Genomic DNA, 22,205 nt, shown 5'->3' on the forward strand with positions numbered 1-22,205 from the left:
CTTGTGTGGATATTTTTAGTGTGTTTGTTAAATAATGTTCTTTGGGGGTACGTCTCATTAGCTTAGCTTTCTTTAATTTTTAAAAAAGTTTTTTAAAGATTTTATTTATTTATTCATGAGAGACACACAGAGAAAGAGAGAGGCAGAGACACAGGCAGAGGGAGAAGCAGGCTCCATGCAGGGAGCCTGACGTGGGACTCAATCCGGGTCTCCAGGATCACACCCCCCGGCTGAAGGCGGTACTAAATCGCTGGGCCACTGGGGCTGCCCTTAGCTTAGCTTTTTAACAAATCACCTCCTTCTCTACGATTGTTTCTATGACTTCTTGCTATGTAACCATCCACCCCCCAAAGTTAGTGGCCTAACAATTTACGATCTCATTAGTCTGTGGATGGACTGGGCTCAGCTGGGCAGGTCTTCTGCTCCACATGATGTCAGCTGAGGCTGCACGGCGGCAAGTCCCGGAAGGCTCACTCCCATGGCTGGCAGTCAATGATGTTGCTCGTTGGCAGAGAGCTCAGCTGGGGCTGTCAACTGGAGTAGCTGCATGTGACCGGCGCTTCTCACAGCATGGCAGCAGTATTCTGAGAGGCAAGGAGGAAACGGAAGCTCCCAGTCCTCCGAGGGGCTGGATGCAGAGCTGGCACAAGTCACTTGCACAGTATTCTGCTGGGTAAGGTGCCCCGGGGCCAGCCCAGATCCCCCAAAAATCCGCCTCTGAATGCAGATTGACAAAGAAAGTGCATACATCCTTAGTCCACCATAACAATCGTCTTCTCGAAGAGGCACACCTTCTCTAGGAAAGGAATGATTGTCTTCTGGCAGTAGAGGCTAAATTGAAGCAGTATGGTGGGCTGTGGTTTGTTATTGTTTGGCTATTGTCTGGTTATGTATTTCACAAAATTCTACTCTCACAACTCTGGGAACGTTGTCATCAGTTGATCCTCGCAAACAATCCGATGTGGAAGGTGCAGTTCTCCTCATTGTATAGGGGAGGCAGTTGTCACTCAGACAAGGAGAGGAGTGTGGCCGAAGGCACAGGGACAGGGAGTTGCACTGTCAACCCCGGGAAGGTCTTGCCTCCATCCTCCGTGTGGAGGTCCTCACTTCCAGTTTAAATCTCATCTCTGTCAGCTGCGTGAAGAATTCCTGGAAAAATTTCTTAGGCCCTCATCATGCGGAGAAAAGACCATGGCGTGTTTTGGTTTGGGGGGAAATGTGAAAAAGAGAGAAGTCAAGGAACTGTAACTCACCTAGGTCCCTCTGACATTATTCCTCCAACAGAAGCCACAGGCTTTTATGTTGTGGAAGAAAGTGTGAGGCCATTTTCTCCTCTTTTGTCCTGTTTTCCATCCTGTTTGTGGCTCAAGTCCACATGGTTCTTATCCCTCCACAGCTCGTAGGCATTGGGGCAGGATGAGTCTTGTATTTATGGAGGAGTCACAGGAAGGTGAGAGATGAGGAGTAAGGTTTCTTGTGTTATTCCGGTTCATTGGTTACCCTCCTGTAGGGATGGCTACTGGCAATCCTACTGGTGATACCTCCGCCTGAAGCATCACCGTTGTACACTTCCATCACTTGAAAGGAAAGGGCGGGCAAGAAAGCTTCCTAGGAGATGATGAAGTTATATCGCCATTTTGGGATTTGCCATCTGTCTTAAGGATGTTTTTTCTTAAAGATTTTATTTATTCATGAAAGACACAGAAAAAGAGGCAGAGACATAGGCAGAGAGAGGAGCAGGTTCCCTGTGGGGAATCTGATGTGAGCTCCATCCCAGAACCCTGGGATCACAACCTGAGCCAAAGGCAGACACTCAACCACTGAGCCACCAGGTGCCCCAAGTATGTGTTTTCTTTTTCTTTTTCTTTTTTTTTTTAAGGTTTTATTTATTTATTCATGAGAGAGAGACACACACACACACAGAGAAAGAGAAAGAGAGAGACACGCAGGCAGAGGGACAAGCAGACTCCATGCAGGAAGCCCAACACAGGACTCAATCCCGGGACTCCAGGATCACAGCTGGAGTGGGCTGAAGGCAGGTGCCAAACCGCTGAACCACCCAGGGTTCCCCTAAGTATGTGTTTTCTGTAGAGGGTCCCAAACCTCACAAAACTATTACTGCTTAATGAAATTTACATAAATAAGTACGATTATTAGCCTCTCCCATAATGCTCTTATTTCAGTGATTTCAGGTACATTTGAAATGCATTATAGTGCTCTGTGTTTTGGATTTTTATAGGCCATGTTCTACCTGGGGTTTTGTTTGTTCGGTTGTTTGGAAACTATTGTTGAATTATTTATGTTGAGGAAATAGAGACAGACGGATGCAATGAGGTGACTTACTAGAGATCATAGTAGGTTCTTGGGGATCCCTGAGTGGCTCAGTGGTTCAGTGCCTGCCTTCGGCCCAGGGTGTAATCCTGGAGTCCCAGGATCAAGTCCCTTCATGGAGCCTGCTTCTCCCTCTGCCTATGTCTCTGCCTCTCTCTCTCTCTGTGTCTCTCATGAATAAATAAAATCTTAAAAAAAAGAGAGAGAGATCAAGGGATCATATAGTAGGTTCTGAATGGAAGTGGATCTAAATCTGGAAATGCTGCCCTGTGTTATAGGAATACAGCGCTGTCCTGTGTCCCTGTGCTCATGTGTGATGCAGTGGAGCTGGACATTCTTTATGCAGTGCATCTGCTATGGGAGCTAGAACTCCAGGTTCCCTCATTTTTCCATCTGTAAAATGGATCCAGGCTACTTACCCTGAAAGCTTACCATAGACTTAAATAAAAATGTATATAAAGACCCTGTAGTACTCAGTAAATAGATGTTCCCCCCATATTTTATTCAGAAAGTATTTTTGAAATATTTTCAGAAAAGCTGAAAAATTTTACAGGGAACACCTAGCTACTCTTGTGTGTCTACCCGTTTCTCCTTTTTTGTGCTTGTGTTTTTTTCTGTTTTGTATTATCAGTTGTGTTCCCTTTCTAAGCTGGCACATTTTTGAGGTCAGGTATTGTGTCTTTCTGTTTTCCAGTCCTAGCTTAATACTTAGTACCTGGTCAGTACTGAATGGATTATGGTTAAGTCAATAGATATGTTCAAGCACACCACCACTTGGTATACTAGTTATCGGTGCTGTCCGATAGAATTTCCTACAGCGATAGAAATGATCTATAATTCTGCATTGTTCAATATAGTAGCTGCTCGCCCTGTGTGGCACTGGAAATGTGGCTAATATGTCTGAGGAACTGAATTTTTTATTTCATTTTAATCTATTAAGGTTTCAGTAGTTGCATGTGGCTGGTGACTATTGTATTGAACAGTGCAGCTCTCCATACTATTAATACTTTCCCAGTATTTGTTCCTTCTCAATTTTCCTTTAGCCCTTCTTCTTTCCTATTGCTATTAAGGAGCTCTAATTATCTCTTTATGTAGATGGTGAATAGATTGGGGGAGTGGAATGTAAACAGAATATTAGGGTGGTGATTTGGGTCATTGTTTAACTTGTTTTCCTTCTGGGTGGAACTAGTTTTCCTAGGGCCTGGCAAATGCAGAGCAGCACTTATTGACTAACTATAGAGCTAAACCAAGATTTTCCCAGAATCCCGGTGCTCTGGACTTCAATTATATTCCTTGTAGCAATCATATCTCAGGTAGCATCAAATTCTATTCCTGTGCTCTGTGCCCTCTTGGCTTTCAAATGAACACACAGTGTCTTCCAACATTTTCAAGCTATGTTCAACTCATTTGAAAATCTTCAACTGCAGGGAGGCAGAGATGAACAGGTTACACTCTAGGGAAGGCTCACTGTGTGTTCTAGAGAATGCCATGCTGTCTCTCCCACAGGCACCTTCTCCTGCTCACGTAGGCATACTCTACTTCCTAACCCAGTGCCCGGCACACAGTAGGTGCTCAGGAAATATGCTGAGAAGAGTTCAGTAGTAACGAACATAAAATTCAGAACATCTCAAGTGGTTTCTGATTTATGTGTATATTTTGGGGTCTCTTAGAAGACCCGAAGTAAACTTGCAGAGAGCTGTCAAAACTTGGGAAGTACAAGTTGGCTGTTAGGATGAGCCTTAGTCCATGTGTTAGCTGAAAAGCTGGCCTGAACGGGCATGGGATGTTTTCTTGGACTTCTGGCACTTGTTTTCAGATCCTGGGAATGGATTTTCTGTTACCCAGGACATGGTCATTCCTCTCCTCCCCATTTTTTTATTGTCTATCCTAGGAAATGATGTCAAGAAGGTAAAGAGAAATAAGACCAAATCAAAAATCAAGAGAAAATTTGAGCAAGGTCTATTCCACCCACCTGGGCCCCAAATGACTTCAAGCTGTGATTGATTTTCATGAGACTGCAAAACTACCATCATCGTAATTATTTATTAAGTGCATATTATCTCTGCCAAGTGCACAAAATGAATTATGTCACCTGGGGAGGGCCCTGTTACCGCTCTTTTGTTTCTTACAGATGAGAGTTCCCAGGCACAGGCCGGTTCTGGGACCAAATTCAGGTCTCCCAAGTAGGAGCAAACAGTTGGAAGCTCCCATCCTAGCTTTGCATAATGTGGGTTGCCTTCCCTCTGCCAGCTATGCAAAGTAAACTCCTATTTGCTTTGTGGGGAGGGGGAATAAGAAAGTTGGAAGCCTCAGAACCCACAGAATAATAGGAGGGTTTCCAAGTGAAAGCTGGAAACAATACATTTTTAACAAAATGGGCAGTTACTCTAATTGCTGTGCCCCTACTGTTCAATTCCTTTTTATGTCCTAATTCATTAAATTATGTGCACACACAGGCTTATTATTTACAGATGTATGCACTTTTAACTGGCTCATATGAAACAGATGTTTCACGAAAGGTAACGGAGAGCAAGTGTTCTAAACCCTCCTTTAGTGGGTATCAAGTGAGTATTATAGCCCATTACCTGCAGGTCTTTTGCTATTATTTTGAACCACAATGTCCAGTGTGGGGAGAAGAATTCAATCTGTCCCCTGGAGGAACAAATAAAAATACAACGACCCTATAAGCAGACATCTGCATCTCAAAATAAAAGAGGGTGTGTGCAGGTGAGAGGCAGGTGGTGTTCACATGTGGGCTCAGGTGGATATGAATGAGTTTTATAAGCAGTTTGAGAAAAAAAAAGGACCCACTGCATTACAGTCAACTTTTGAAAAAAAAATTAATAGCCTTATTCTATGATATTTTAGTCATTACTGTCCTGGAATTTATAGCTGAGCAATTATCCTACTCCTTTTCATGCAGAATTTCTTAATAATTTTTTTAGATGGAATTATTCCGTTGCTCTTGTACCTGACAGGGATGCATGCAAAGCGCACAGTACATGAGATGTCAAGTTATTGTCTAAAGAATCTAAGAGTTGAAGTGAGCCCTTTCTGCAGGTTCTTTATGACTCTGCCAAAATTATCTTTAATTAATAATTATAGAGTTAATTAACTTATTGCTATGTAACAGACCAACTCAATACTTAAGTGGCTTAAAATACAATTGATTAACTTTCAAGGTTCTGTCTCACTTGGGCTCTTTCGCATGGCTGCATTCGGAAGTGACCAGGGCTGGACTCATCTCTGGGTTTGAGCTGGCTGGATGTTCAAGAAGGCTTGTCAATGTGTCCAGCTCCCCAGTTGAAATTGCTGGAATGGGTAGAAACCCCCATAAGCATCTTTCTCTCCCTGTGGCCTCCTCCCGTGATGTGGTCTTCCTTATGGCATGGTGGTCACAGGGCTCTGTATATGGCTTCCCCTAGAATAAGCATTCCTGGAAACCCAGATGGAAGCTGCGAGGCTTCTTATGATCTAGCCTCATGTGTCACACAGCATTACTCTTGCCACATTCTGTCAGTCGGACAGAAATCACAGTAGCAGCTCAGATTCAAGAGGAAGGGCCTTATACATTGGCATGGATTCCTGGAGGTGTGGTTCATTGAGCAGGCCATCTGTGGAGGCCGCTTACCATACAAATAGCTGTAAAAATAAATGTATACCTCTGTCAATGCAAGGCAACACGGCCTAATTGAAAATAAGCATGACCAGTTCACATCGCAGTGGACTGGGTGGCATATGTCAGAGGACAGTCATTTCAAGTACCTCTTCAGAATATCGGGGAGCAACAATAGTCACCCCTGAGAGTCCACAGTGAGATTTATTGTTTATGATTTGTCCGGTCTCTAAACAAAAAAAAAAAAAACAAAAAAAAATTGGAGCAAAAGATGGCTGAAAAATATGTCATTTTGCACATTGAAAAAGCTGGAAACCATCACAACTGAAATATAAAATGGGACATGAAATATTAAGTGGTATATTATATTAGGTCTATTGCATATATGACCATGAGAGTGCATTTTATTTTGTCTTATGGAGCTCTAAAAAAAAAATCCATGTAATGGATTAAAGGTATTAAAACTCCCATATTCTGCTTGGCTCTGGGCCAGGGAACAAGGCACGATAAATAATCCCAATAGACAGAATATGTAGGAAGGAATTTTAAAATGTATTTATGATAGACATATTGACCTCCCTAACTAATAAAAATGTGTACATGAGGTTAGTTTTGAAGGAAATGTGCAGACCTTACACATTTATAGTGCATATAAATACTATATGCACTATAGTGTTAGCATCCTTAAAATACTTCCCACATCTCTGTGACATATGGCTGTCATACTCTATCTTTACCCTGGAAGCAAAGAAAAGCACGGATTTTATAGTAACAAGTACAGTTACTATAAGAAGGGATAGTTTTAATTTCCTTTATCTTAAAGCAGGGGTCAGGAAACTAAGCCAAATCTGGCTTGTAGTATGTTTTTATAAATAATGTTTTATTGGAACATGCCACGCCTGTTCATTTATGTCTTGTCTAGCGCTGCTTTCTTCCTACAGTGGCAGAGTTGAATCGCTGTGACAGAGACCATATGGTCCTCAAGACTAGTATTTACTACCTGGCCCTTCACAGAAAAAGTTTGCTGACCTTGTCCTAAAACATTAACAAATTAATAAGAGGCCTCGGAATAGAAACGAGTGCTTTGTTTCTCATTTATAATAACCCCCTACGTGGATTCAGGAAGCCCATTCTAGATCGAGCCATTCCCTGTGTGACCTTTACCAAGTCTTGTAGCTTCTCTGGGCCTCAGTTTCCTCCTGTGAATAATGGAGATTAACACACGGATAATGATAATAAAGCCTGCTCTTCTTCATGCTCTAGTCACAAGTGAGCACACAGGGGGTAACGTGAGAGCAAACACATCGCGAGTCATCCGATGCCACGTAATGGGTGCTGTTGGCACATTCCCCTGAACTGGCCACAACAATCATCATTGGTTTGATACTGCATATGAAAATTTTTTTTTTCCAGATTGTGTTTATTTATTCATGAGAGGCACACAGAGAAAGGCAGGGACATAGAGGGAGAAGCAAGCTCCCCGTGGGGATCCCCATGCAAGACTCAACCCCAGGACCCCAGGATTACACCCTGAGCCACCCAGGTGCCCTGCGTATGAGAATTTTTGCACAGATTTTCTTCTTTCACTCACTCGGTTTTTCAACTAATGTGAATTGAGTCCCTCCTGGGTGCCAGGCACTCCTTTAAGCACCAAGTGGCATGTAAGGAGGTATTCAAGGAAGCTGTTTCTGAGGGTGCTGTGCTTACAAAAAAGGGATGAGCCAGGAGAAGAGCCAGGAGAACCCATGAAGAGAGGATTGTAGTAGCATGTTGGCTTAATGCCCAAGTGGCTAGGAAGAAAGGGAGTTGAGAGAGATCATAAGGAGGTAGAGCTGACACATAACTGCTTTCCTGGTATAAGCTTGTAAAGAATCTCTTCTGTGAGGAAGGACAACTATTTGGGCAAGGAAAATGGGAAAATGGAAGTGAAGTCAGCAAATCAAGACATGAAAGTGTAGTGTAGAAGAAAGATGGGAAGGTAGGGGCACTTTGGCTGGTGCAGTCAGTAGAGCGTGGCTCTTGATCTCCAGGGTTGTGAGTTCTAGCCCCATGTCGGGTGTAGAGATTATTTAAAGATAAAACCTAGAAAAGAAAAGAAAAGAAAAGAAAAAAAAGAAAAGAAAAAAAGAAAGAAGGAGAAAGAAAGAAAGAAAGAAAGAAAGAAAGAAAGAAAGGAAGGAAAGGACATTGAGATTCATCAACACAAGTGTATTCTTGATACCTTAGTGATGTTAACTGCACCATACTATGTGACAGGCATTGTGCTTGTCATTGTGTCACTTTACAGTGATTTATAATTTAATGCTCACGATGACCCAATGAGGAGTACACTCTCATTGTGTACAAGGAGAAATTGAAACTCAGAGAGGTTAAGTAACTTGCTCACAGTCACACAGCAGGTTGCAGAATTAGGATTTGAACCCAGACACATCTCCAACCACATGCCTTGACTTATCTGTAAAGTTGGAAAGTTCCCTAAAGGAAGGAATATCCAAAAAAGACTCGACCTTGGGGACTGCTCATGATGGGAACTTTGGTGAACATTTCTTTGAGTTAGCCATTTTGTTTTTAAGAACTACAATTAAAACACTTTGAAGCTGTCATTCTTCTCAAGAAACATTGAAAAAAAAATCAGTTATGAAAGAGAAACACAACAGTTACAGCATTTCCATAAACCTCATTCCATATAGAAACTTCAGATTCTTTTAAATGTCCCCAAGCGCATCATTCTTGACCTGATGTGTTAAAATCTTCTTAGGTAAGTAGAAGGTGCAGGGAGTATGTTCTCTATCATCCTTCTTCTAGTTATTCTCTGACCCACCCTGGTCCTCCTGGGAAGAGAGTAATGCAGCCCCTAACATGGAGAATTCCAGATCTGTAGACAGTGACCCAGAAGCCACGGCACAACTTTAGAACTCTGGATGTTGCCTTCATTTCTTGTGCCAATTAAGCTTTGGTTAGAGGAGTATATATGGCCCACTGGCAAGAGAGGGGGAAAAACCAGCTCAGGGTGGGGCTTCCAGAGCTGCCCCCCACCCCCCACCCCTGGCCCCCAAAGCTGGCAGTTGTGCAGGTCACATTTGGCCTGAGTGACTGCTCCCGACAGTGTGTAGTCACACGCCCTTGGAGCACCGCCAAAGGCCTCTGCAACCTTGGTTTTAGCTGCTGCCATTCTGCCTGCTGGGGGTTGGTTTCTCGGCAGGGCAGGGAAGATGTGGGAGGGGTTTGTGGGTGTGTGTGGGTGTGTATGCGCCTTCTAATTCCTGTGTTTGCTTCTGGGGGACTTTCCTACTTTATTGCTCTGACTGGAAAGAAAAGAGGGCATTATTTCTCTATGCGTAGTTTCTTTTTTATTTTCCAGTTTTACTTTTAGTCTTTATGCTGGGATAACTGTGTGTGTGTGTGTGTGTGTGTGTGTGTGTGTGTGTGTGTATCTTAGATGTAGTCTGTATATTCTCAAACTTGCTGGCAGGGAATATGTCAGCCTCTTGCTGGAGAAGTTCCATGTGGTCGTAGGGGCGTCATTATTTTCTGCCAACACCATGGTCACACTCCTTCTCATGAACCCCAGACCATTTGCATCCCCATCCCTGCCCATGGGTTCCCATCTGTGTGGCCTTAAACAGTTACGTAACCACTGTGCCCCCAGTTTCTTGCCCGTAAAGACAAAATACTAAGACTGCTTATTTCCTAGGGTCATTATGGGGATCAAGCCGGTTACTATATGGAACGTTCTTAGAACAGAATGGGGGCTGGAGGCTAGGTCACAGTACATGCTCTATAAATGTTAGCTATTAATATTGTTATGTTACTATTTGACTAGACTCTAGAGATGTTTCTGTCATCTTCTCAGGTAACAATATTAGTCATATTCAGATAGGACTTATCCACCTTTCCCTAAATACCCTAATAATGAAGTTCTGACTGTTATTTTCATGTATTTGTATAGAGTTCACAAAGTGTTAGCCCTGCCATGTAGTAAGTATGCTTGCCATCTCCACGTTTCAGATTCGGGAACCTGAGGCTCTGGAAACTAAAGTGACTGCTGGTATGTGACAGGGTTAGGAACCTAGTATAGGCCTTCTGTCGGCTAGGATGCTGGGCCCACTTCTCTGGCGCTGCAGGAAATCATCTTCTTTGCTGTTCCACAGCTTTGTCCTAAAGTCTCCCCACAAGTACCATCCTTACCCTAGATTGAGGTTTTCAGCCTCAGCACTCCTTGTAATTTGGGCCAGATAATTCATTTGGGGGAGAGGGAGGGTGCAGGGCTGTCTTGTGCATTGTGGGATGTTTAGAAGCTTCCCTGGCCTCAGCCCACTCACTAGCTGCCAGTAGCAGCCTCCAATCATGACAGCCACAATGTCTCCAGAGATTGCAAAATATCTCTTGGGGGGCAAAATCAATGTTGGTTAAGAACCACTCCTTGGGTTAAGAAAGAGAAGGGAAATGTTGGGGGAGGGTGATGGAGGTAAGGGTTGGCTGTCACTCATTAACCACTTATTGTGTGCCAGGGAAGTTGCAAATATTGTCTCCCTTTCACCCACAAGAATTTTAAGATTATCTGCATTTTCATGAAAGGGAAACTGGACTCAGAAAAGTAGAGAAAATAGAGAAAACTGTATGGCCATTAAATTAGTAAGTGCCTAAAGAGGGACCCAAATCCAGGTTCATCTGGCAGGAAGCCCATGCCCTTCCCATCACTTCCTACGCACAGTTTTCTGCAGGCTTCTGTGTTGTAGTTCTTCTTAGGACCCAAGAAAACCCACCCCGTGAGGATTATGTGGGTTTCAAAGTTATTTTGACACCACTCATGAGTGTGTACCTATAAAAATAAAACAAAACCAAAAACCTTCTTTGCAGCCAACTTACAAGCCAAGTAAGCAGATCATCATTTTGTTGAGAAAGGTAGTTTGGGCTCAATTTTGGTGTCACCACCAAACTTGAGCTTTCTCAGCTCTCGGGATATAGCAAGAATCCCCATGTGATACAGCATAATTTCATTACCCTCTCCTTTAAATACAGTATTCCAAAAACTATCCCTTCATAACTCTTCTGTTAGGCTGATATCACCGTGGTTTTTAGTATATATTAGCAATACATAAGCAAAGAATTTTGTATGTGAGATGATATATATTTTAGTGCTACAGTTTTAATCAACTTTATGTGCAGGAAATTTGAACAGATAATAGAATGTCATTTATTAGTGCAATAATTGCTTTTTTAGAAATTATGGGAATCCTGATTAGAAGTAGAATATTGAACTGAATCATTTGGTGTTGAGATAAACTCTTCAGGGGGACCTTAATATTGCAATGCAATTAGCTTCATCTATACATGACTCCCGAGACTGGTTCCAGCATTTGCTCAGTTAATGCAGTTCCATTTCTGATGCCTCTCAGTTCAGATCATTAATAAGTAGTTAGATGTGTCGGCCCGTTAAGTGATTTTAAGGGAGAATTTATTTGAACCCTGTCATAAGCTATCTTAGTATGTCCTAGAAAATAGTGATATAAAGCATCGTCTGTTAAAAACGTCACCCAAAACAACCTATGAGATAATTTTCGACTATGTTCCTTGAAGCAAGAAAGCATATTATCAAAATGAAATGTAGGTGTTGAACGTGTCATGGTCCCTTATGAAAATATGACAGCACTTCCCATGGTAAAAGTCAGTCCCAGGAGTAATTTCTACTGCTGGCCGTGAGCCCAGGCAGGTGTAGCTATAATATAGAGTGATTAGTGGATGCTGAGCCTCTCTCTCTCTCTCTCTCACTCATTTTAAAGCCCAAAGTATCTTGTCGAATTTAGCCATGTCTGGAATCAGATCAGTGTTTGGAAAATTATCACCATGACTTAAAAGAAAGGGGGGTACACATCCTGCAGGTCTCAATTTTAGTCAATAGGCCTGACCAGACCAGATCCGGTGACGTTTCTAGCAAAGAAAAAAGAAGGTTAAAAGCTGTGGATCTTCATAAAGTAATAGCGATAGATATTAAGCCATTTCCGCCTCTTTTGTAAAGGCTGAGAGTGGTGTTTTTTTAAATTCCTAATCCTAAAGTGCGGAGTTCCTGGTCCCTTCCCTTCCCCTGGTTTTGGGGAGGAGTCAGATGTGTTAATAGGTATTAAGCAACTAGCACCGCCCCTGGCACCTAGTAAGTGCTCAGTAAATAGCAGATACTATTAGTTCAGGCTCTTCCTGTGCAACTTTGAACCCGCTGCCAACTACAGTCCACTGCCAGGATTCTGGTGAGCATAAACACACCGCCTGAAGTTCTCAATGTATTAAGTACTTAACAAGGTGGGGTATTTAGTAAGGACCTGTGCAAGGGGGAAGCTGACAGAGTTTCCACGCCAAATTGACTCAGCAAACTGGGATTCTCGGAAGATTAGAGCAGTAATAAGACATTATCATGTCACGGTGTCTCAAATGTTCACACGCATAGGAATTTTTTTTTAATTAAAATTTTTTTGTTTTGTTTTGTTTTGAGATGCCTGTTTTGATCCGGCAGGCCTATCGCAGGTGGAGCTGAGAGCCTGCCTTTTAACCAGTTGCCAGGTGATGCCGATACTGCTGGTCCCGGGACAAAACTTTGAAAAGCAAGGCTTTTCTATAAGGACTCCAAAATCAAAGTCTCCCCCAACCCCCCTTCCCCACCCCCCCACCCCGCCCCTGCTTTTGTCCCCTGCCTGTGTTCAGCACCTGTTGCATGTGTGGTCAGAATAGCAGGGATTCTCATAACCCAGCTCCAGCCCTCGGCCAGGATCCCGGGTGACCCGGGCAAACACACACTCCTCAGGGTCACGGGCAGGTTACTGAGTCAAGACTGCCAGAGCCCCGCGTTGATGTTTTCCTTCTCCCCCCGCCCCTTTGCCAGCCCCAAACCCAGGACTAATCTTGGAGCTGCTTAATAATAACAAAGCCAGCAGCAGAGTGAGGCGAGACCATTGGAAAGCAAAGGTTTTCTTGTTTGGCAGTTACCTAACTTCACAATGCGATTCACAGATTTGCAAATCCCATGCGTGTGGAAACAAACCGCTTCTACTGAAAGACGATCAAAAGCTGACCTCGCCCACCCCCCCCCCCAGCCCCCGCCACCGCCAGGAGGAGGCGACAGGAAAATTAAATGAGCGACAGTTTGGAGGAGCTTTTTTTTCCCCTCCCCCATTCTACCGTGTCGAGGCGTGCAGATTATATTTTAATAAAACGTCTACACCCGCGCTCGCACGCGCATGCGCACACGCAGGCAGCGGAGAATCTGGTTCTAATTACTTGTACTTTAGTTGAACTTTGGCGTTTCCTTTGACTTTCTCCCTAATGTATGTGAGCTGTGGGCCCTGCAATCCTGCAGTGAATCCACAGAAAAAGGGGGAAAAAATCCAGACCGGCTCTCTTTGGTGCCAACAAAAATGAAGCCCCACTGAATGTTTTGACCAAATGCAACACTTTGCTATTCTCCCTTAATTAGCTGAAATTACTCCCTCCCACCGGGTCCCGGAGCTCTGGGCTCAAAATTCCCCCGGGGCCATGCAGGAAATGCCTTTTGCTTTACAACTCCTTTTTCTTTTAAGGTTCAGCTGCCCAGAGAGTGCATTAAAATACTGTCTTAATCATCCGAAGGTTCTAGTAAAGAGGCAGGGCTCTCATAACGTTTGATGCCTGCCTGCTGCTAATCAGGCCCCACATAAAATCCTGAAATCTGTCAACATGGTTTAGGCAGCACTAAATTAGTTCTCACAAAGGGGAAAAAAAAATAGTATACTGTGCTCTCTCTTAAAAATGTTATCTGCTACTTAATCTAACCTTTAGAAAAATGCCAAGCATGTTAGGAATCGTGAAGGGAGCTATTGTTGGAGACTTTCTGTGTGTTTAAATGACACTCAGGTGTGTTGTAACAACAAGGACATTTATACTGTGTTTTCTCAGGTGAGTTAGGTTCGCAAGTGCCAAGTCCTTTTAAACAGGCAACAGCGTTAATTCTTTTCTTTTTCTTTTCTTTTTTTTTTTTTTTTTTTTGGTTTTCTTTTCTTTGGGGGCATGAATTCACTCCCAGGGTTGGGGCAGTCACTTGGGAGCGCTGGTATTGTGCATTCACGCCGGCTCAGTCGGTGGAGATTCCCTTTACTTTGTTTTTGTTTTGTCTGCCGAGCCCTGGAGTCGAAGGCCCTCAGAGTGGGTCTCCTCCGTGCCACCTGCTCCCAGGAAGGGAGGCATAGCGGCCGGACAGCCCGGGTTAGAAACTTCTACAGCAGCTTGACAGAGTAGTTTTATGTCGAGTCCGGCTTTCCTTTTCCTTTAAGGTGTCGCTTGCATTTCAAGCATCTTATTCTTTATTCCCTTTTTCCAAAAATTCACTTTGTGTGCATGTGTTTTTTTTTTTTTTTTCTCCTAGGGACGTGTTTTTATTGGATTTTGTCACCCCCCAAGGGGCTGGGGCGAGGGAGTTAGAAACGGTCCTTTACCTAGAGAGTCTGAAAGTCACTAATTTAAAGCAAATGCCTCCCCCCGCCCAGGAATGCTGTTGCTGGTTGCTGATCTGGATCACACTTTGAGGAATATTCATTCATTCTTTTAAAAAGATTTTATTTATTTGAGAGACACAGAGAGAGAGAGGCAGAGACACAGGCAGAGGAAGAAGCAGGCTCCATGCAGGGAGCCCGATGTGGGACTCGATCCCGGGACTCCAGGATCATGCCGTGATCTGAAGGCAGGTGCCAAACCGCTGAGCCACCCAGGGATCACAAGGAACAATAATTTAAAGGCAAACAAGACCTGTAATGAATTTTTTCCAGAAGGAAGGTGATTCTAGCTTTGTTTCCCCAGTGACAGCCATCTTTACATTGCGGGGATGGAAAGGTCTCAAATAGGGGCTAGAAGCTTCTGTCAGTGCAGGTTTGAGTTCAGCTCACTCTCTCCTTTTGCATGTGTGCAGCCCAGAGAAGCCCCCTCAGCACCCCTGGTGCTGACTCTGCTCTGGGCAGGGACCCACGGAGCCAAGCATCCATCTCACTCGAGGAGCAGAAGTTCCTGTGTCTTGGCCATTCCCTGACAAAGCAAGGCAGCCCATCTGGTTAGCAGTTTGGATGCCACATTGGAGGCTGCTGCTTACTGGGGATGCACTCACCAGACAGACTGAGTAAGTCAATAAGTAAGCAAGGAAATAAATAAAAGCAGGAGGCAAAAAAACAGATCCAAATTATTCCTCAAAGACTGCTTCCCCAAACTGAAATCACATCAGGATGGCTGGAGTGCAGTTGTTTTATTGAATGACACAAGCCTCTTTCCCCCTGGGAAGTCTAAAAACTGCTTTTTTGGCCTGCCTGAGATCGCTGAATGAGCTAATACAGGACACATTGTCTGCTGAGCCTGCAGAGTTTTCGAGCAAAAATTTTATCATTCCATAGACTGATTGTGCTTGCCTGGAATAAGGAACAAAATGTTTGAGACCTCTCAAGGGCATTTGATGAATCTAACTCTAATTTAAAGGGACTAATAGATTATTGATTTAAGCAGGATGACAGTGAACAGATCAATGGCCAAGCACTGTGTAGCTCTCTTAAATACCAACAATGGCTAGTGAGAGGGAAGCTATAGGCTGCCCCCCCTCCCTGGTTTCCCATTGTCTTTATTGGTGGTGCTGCTAAGGGGTGGGTGGGGGGTGGGAGGAGGTAGGGACAGGAGGGGAAGGGGATCGCTGATAAACTTTGCCAAAGTATATTTTACTGAAAAGTCCAGAGGTTGCGTTAAAGTACAAATGTGCGTTTATACTGATGCCATATCCTGGTTGTAATTCTAGAACTTGTCTTGACGAGTTTGCTTAAGGCTAGCTTTGGCATTCAACCATACCACAGAGATTTGCTTTTCTGTTTTTGCTTTGCATTGTTCTCTGTGGTATAGACCACACAAAGGAAATACAGGACCATCGATTATCAATTTGGAGGGGATATTTGAGTGTATATATAGCACCAGTATTGAATTCTTTACCACCAGTGGGACAATTTTTCTGAAGATGATTATTTCTTGTCATATATGTCTTTTCTATTTATGTTTGTATGGGATTCATTTATGGCATTTGTAGGACTCAGATTACAAACCTCAATAGAAAGAATTCATTCATCCTTCAAAACACAGCCTGGTCACTTCCTCTGGGAAGTCTCCTGTGATTTCTCTGGGCTCAATAAGGCTTTTAGCTCTCCATGTCATTGTATTTTATCAGTGGTTCCCAAACTGCTACGTTTTGGACTCACCTGGGATGTTTTTTGTTTTTGTTTTTAACACCGATATCTGACTCCCACTCTCAGACATTCTGGCATAATAGTTTTGGGGTACAACCTGGGCATTAAAATGTTTAAAAGCTCCCTACATGGGTCTAATGTAAAATCAGGTTAGAGAACTGTCTGTATCATATTCTCATTGTTGGTTTACTATCCATCAGGCGAAACCATCAAGGCTAAGGCATTATACCCATTATACCGTGCACCATCCATAGAATATAACACAATGCCTGGCATACTCTGGTCACTCCAAAAATGATTGAACACGTGAACATCCACTGCACAAATATGGAAAGGTTCATACAAACATTACTGCTGAAACCACCACAGCTTTATTTTTTTATTTTATTTTATTTTTATTTATTTATTTATTTTTATTTATTTATGATAGTCACAGAGAGAGAGAGAGAGAGAGAGAGAGGCAGAGACATAGGCAGAGGGAGAAGCAGGCTCCGTGCACCGGGAGCCTGATGTGGGATTCGATCCCGGGTCTCCAGGATTGTGCCCTGGGCCAAAGGCAGGCACCAAACCGCTGTGCCACACAGGGATCCCTATTTTTTTATTTTATTTAAAAAATTTTATTTATTCATGAGAAACACACAAAGAGAGGTAGAGAAGCAGACTCCTGGCAGGGAGCCTGATGTGGGACTCCATCCCCGGACCAGGATCACGTCCTGGGCCGAGGGCAGATGCTCAACCACTGAACCACCCAGGCGTCCCTCACCACAGCTTTAATAAAAGTCTAGAGCCATCACTATTGGTTGGTTACAACAGAACTTCTCCATTCATGGCAACTGCTCAGGAAAAGCATTCTGGATTCATTTGTTTGTTTTAAGCAACTCTTATCCATAGAAAAAGGCTTTTACCAAACCTTGTAAAATGTTTTGGGGTTTTTAAGGTCTCCCCGTTTTTCAAAAGTGTGCTTTGCCCTAAATTTCTTGGGAATTAAATTGCCCAAGTTCTGCTTCCTCTCTTTGGGAGGGTGAAATGCTGGATTCCCTTTAGGACATGTATTTGAAGTGACATATTTATGGAAATTACCACCCACTTTTGAAATTCAGGGCATAACTCTGACAGCTGAATCCAGCCCTAACAGAATTCTATTTACAACTTTCCTAGACAAGCCAGATTAGCTGTTCTACACGAGCGAATACACGAGCAAGTAGAACATTAAAACACACACACCCCACATTGCTTCTGTGGAGAACACAATGCAGGATTGATCATGTTGGTGATGACACAATTCTTTCAGAGTTGTTGAAACACTTGGGTGGAAGCAGAGCCATACAAATAAAACTAATCCAAGAGTTTGGGGAGGCATTTAGGGAAGGACTCCTTATGTTGATGTATTGGGAATGACATAGCCTTTCTAGAAGTCAGTTTATCAATGTGAATTAAAAACTAACAAAATATTTCTAAATAACCATACCTTTTGAGCTAGTAATTCGGCTTCTGAGAATCTATCTTAAATAGGCATGTGCTGAGATTAGCTACAAAGAGTTTCATCATAATGGAAACTGTTTTGCAGGAAAAATATTTATGGACATAGAAATAAACTCATGACATAAGTTAAACAGAGTCCCAAACAAAATCTATGCTATAAATCCACGTTAGTAAACAAACACACCAAAATCATTTATCTGCATAGAAAAGTGGTTTGGAAAGATGTATGCTAAGGTGATAACAATGTTTTTCTCTAAGCAGAAGGTTTGGGGTGATTCTCTGCATGTTTGTTTTTCTTACATTTTAACAAAGAGCGATAAATTATTCTGTACTTTTAACAAGTACTGTTTTCTTGTTGATGTCATTATTACTAATTTGCTTTCAGTGAAGCTGATTAGTGTGTGGACTGCTTTTGCATTTACAGCTTGGTAGCTGATCTGATAGGCCTTAGTGACATCTCAGATGCCAACCTTTATGTAGCATACTTGTCATAATTGTGCCAAACTACCCAGAGTAAGGACTGTCTTCGTCCCGGATGTCTTGCTTCTAACCAGTAAGGACTGTAATAGATTTATCTCCTAGACCTGCATTACTGTAATGAATTCATTCCAAGATACTTCTGAATTATGAAAATACTGTAATTATAGTTGATTCTACTCCAAAATGGATAATTAACTTTTTAAGGAAGCAAATGAGTATATGAAAGCTCTTTGATTTGTAATTGTGTTACCCTAACACATTAGAGGGGCACTTGGTACTTAGAATGAAGAAGCATAAGGAATAGGGAAAAGTTCATGTATTAATTCAACAAATATTTATCGATAGCCTATCTACCATTTATCGATAACCTACCTGGCACCTAAGAAGAGGTGCCAGGATCTCTTCTTGGCCTGGAACATAGTTGTAAATGATGCAGTTAAGTTCCTTGGCCTCATGAAACCCATAGTTGGAAGGTAACAGAGGTAGAATATAAAATTGTACATAGGGGGATTGCTGGGTGGCTCAGCGGTTTCGCGCCTGCCTTTGGCCCAGGGTGCGATCCTGGAGTCCCAGGATCGAGTCCCGCGTCGGGCTCCCGGCATGGAGCCTGCTTCTCCCTCTGCCTGCGTCTCTGCCTCTCTCTCTCTCTATGTCTATCATAAATAAATAAATAAAAATAAATCTTTAAAATAAAATAAAATAAAATTGTACATAGACTTTCTAAACTTTGATACTAGGTAGGGTTTTGCAGAAAATAATGTGTAGTGATTAGGAGCGGGGAGGAGCATTTTACTTAGAAAAGCCATCTCTGAGGAGGTGACATTTGCTTTAAGATTTAAGAAATGAAACGGAACCAGATGTGTGAAGTCTGAGGATATCCAGGTGGGGGAAATGGTAAGCAGCCTACATTGGCATGAGATCTTGGCCTATCCAAGAGCTGGCATAGAAGCCAAGTATTTAGAAGTTGATAAATGAGAATGATTGAATTCAGTGATGTTGATGTTGCGAGGGGCCATATCCTAAAGAGCCTTATTGAACACAGCAGTGAGATTGACTTTGACCTAACTGGTGACTCTTGGAGGGCCTTAGACATGTAAGGGAGAGGGATTGCTTTTAACTTTTTGAACAGTTATCTGACTATGTATTTGAAGAAGGGATCCTAGGATAGAAGCACAGACACAGGGAGACCATTGAAGAGGCTGTGGTAGTAGCTCAGGTGAGAGGTGATGGTGGCCTGCTAGCCTAGCATGGTAGCAGGATTATGAGATGAGGATGGATTCACAGAGTGTGTAAGGAGTAGAGTTGCCCTGACTTCCTGAAGGTTTGTCTATAGGACAATAAAGTCAGTGGAATGCCTAGTCTGGAGATTGTGAGTAATGGAACAACTGGAAATCTTATAATGTGGGGGCTATCCTGTATATTGTAGAGAAATTTGGAGATTGGAATATTCTGGAACATTATTTGATGACTTTGAGTCACACCCTCCCTTCTCCATTACCTTCAAACTTTATTTGCATTTTTGCCTGTGGTTGGAGAAGGGCCAGGTCTTGCTTTGACTTGGAACGTAAATCTGAAGAGAAGGGATGGGAGAGCCATTGGGTCTTAAATTTTATGTATTCCTATTTGGGTGTTTAGAAAAACGAAATGGGGAATACTATATTTTTAAATCTAGGACAAAGAGCAGTGTGACTCTGCCGTCATCAGCATATGCTTCTCAAACATTAATTGTATATTTGGCAATCTGAGAGTTTTGTTAAAATGCAGATTCTGATTCCCTCGGCCTGGGCTGGTCCTGATGCTATGTTTGCTGATAATCTCTGAGGTGATGCTGTGCTGCTGGTCCAAGGAGCAGTCCTGGCGTAGTAGCAGAGGTCTTCCGGGTGCTGTTATTAGTGGAGATCCGTCATGGCTGCATGCTACAGGCCCTCCTCATATGCTTGTCACATGGCTGCTATGGCATTTTCTTGATTTGTCCTAGGAAATTTACTTTTGGTTGAGTGAGCAACAGGGTCAAAGAAGTCCTTTCAGAGACTACATGATTCAGAAGCTAGGGGAAACAGAAGAGCAGAAAGAGCTTGGGGTTTGCAGTGTGAAGATCTGACTTTGTGTCTTGGCTCTACCACTGGGCCTGTTCATGTCGGAGGAGTCTTGGCACTCCTCTGAGTTTGTTTCTCTCGAGGGCAGCAGGGTCCTAAAATCATCTCCCTCACAGTGCTGAGGTACGCTGTGAAGAAGAGAGGTGAATGGGCTTGCTCTGTGAACTACAGAGCACCACGTCGATGTCCATATCCCCACTGCTGTGCCTACAATGACGACTGTTTCTGTGGGCCTATCCTTGCTGGTGTTCTTGCTGGATTGGGAGCAGAGACCTATGATTCCGCTGGTGAAAAAGAAATGACACATTTTCTCTTTTCTCTCCTTCCCCTTACTCCCCACCCCGTCTACACCACAGCGATTGAAACACAGAGCACCAGCTCCGAGGAACTGGTCCCAAGCCCTCCGTCTCCACTTCCTCCCCCTCGTGTGTACAAACCCTGCTTCGTCTGCCAGGACAAATCATCGGGGTACCACTATGGGGTCAGCGCCTGTGAGGGCTGTAAGGTGAGTATCCACGCTCCTGTGTCCTGTGGGGGTCACCTGCTCAGCTCCAGAAGCAGGTTGCTTTGCCACCTGTAATGCCACCTCTGGTGTGATGGTCTCAGCTGGACTTGATGGTTTAATTTCTTCCTTATATCTCATGAGTTAAAAATTCCTTAACTTCTGCAAATGACTGATTGGGGCCAAACGTTCTGGGGCCCTTAAAATAACATAACAGTTCTTTGCAGGTAACAAGAGCTTTTTGAAGGAGTCCTGAAAAGCATCATCCTGTTTCTCTTTAAAACGTGCCGTCTGCTGTCTTTGTAGTTTTATTTTATTTTTAAATATGACTGACAATCCACTAAATCAACTTGCTGAGAATCCAAGGTTGAAATTGGGATTTATCTTCTGGCTGTTTCCTCAGCCCTGTGGCCTTTGAATTACAGTTTGATTTTCAGCCTGTAGGGACTTGCTACTGTGTGCATGTCATAAATTCAGGAGAGCTGGATTTAACGTTCCAGCCTGCAGAGTAGTGGAGGCTGAACATGTGTCAAAGAGGGTATGGCTGCTTTGAATCAAGCTAGACAATTGCTATCGAGTCCAACAGTCTTAATTGAATGAGAGAGCTGCTTTTTTTTTTTTTTTTTGAAAGAGAGAAAAGAAACAAAGAATGACTTCATAGACAAGTCCAACTCATCCACAGATAGTTTTTCAAAGGAACTATTGCTGTCTAGAGCTAGCCCTTCCCTAGATAGATAGCTTCTTTATGGTCTGTCCTACAGTTGGTCAGACCTGTTCTTTATATAGCTCCATTGGATGATTCTTTGTAGTGGTAAACATGTTGCAATAACATTACAGGTGCTCCCCTCAGGTGCTCTGTGGCATTTTGTATTTGGCTTGTCAGAGCTAGCTTCATTGTCATTGTATGTCTGGGTTAGGCACTGTGATGTAACAACCATCCTAAGGCTGAATGGCTTAACACAGCCACTTTTCATTCAGCCTACAGTTCTATGTGGTAGCACTTGAGGCCAGCCTCCTCTGGATGGTCACCTGCTCTCAGCCATGCTATCTCTGGTCAGCTGTGGGTTCACTAGCTGGATGTGTTTCTGGGGGTTGCAGAGGGCACTTGTTGGCTGATGACTCTTGGTGCGCTGATGACATATGGTGTCTCATGCCTATTGGGCTGGTACTGGCTTATTTGCACTGGCAGGGTTCCAGAAGAAAGAACAGAGGCATCCAAGATCTCCTGAGGCCTAGGCTCATGTATGGCACACCGTCACCGCTGACACATTCTGTTGGCCAAAGTAAGACATAAGGCCAGTGATACTTGGGAAGGTAGAAATATAAACTCAACTTTCTAATGCAAGGTGCCGCAAAGTCACATTTTAAAAGACAGGAATATAGGAAAAGGAGAAACGGGGTCATTTTTGCATGAAGTCTACCACACTGAATGCCTTACTGTCCGTGACGAAGAGTTGGAATCCTAG

The 22,205-nt window shown here is 43.2% G+C and overlaps 1 protein-coding gene across 5 annotated transcripts in view; it reads left to right on the top strand.

Annotated features, from left to right (window-relative positions):
• The window catches only part of RARB (retinoic acid receptor beta), a 725,134-nt gene that overhangs the window by 563,157 nt on the left and 139,772 nt on the right, over positions 1-22,205 (top strand). For 4 of the 5 annotated variants that reach the window (XM_072793005.1, XM_072793011.1, XM_072793006.1 and 1 more), the window contains one exon: positions 20,594-20,742. In XM_072793005.1, coding sequence (XP_072649106.1) covers positions 20,594-20,742 — 149 coding nt within the window. Of the gene's footprint in view, positions 1-20,593; positions 20,743-21,730; positions 21,793-22,205 lie in introns of those variants that run through there. The other variant, XM_072793009.1, reaches the window with a different exon arrangement.

The sequence above is a fragment of the Canis lupus genome, chromosome 22 (assembly GCF_048164855.1).
Source record: "Canis lupus baileyi chromosome 22, mCanLup2.hap1, whole genome shotgun sequence".
NCBI lineage: Eukaryota > Metazoa > Chordata > Mammalia > Carnivora > Canidae > Canis > Canis lupus.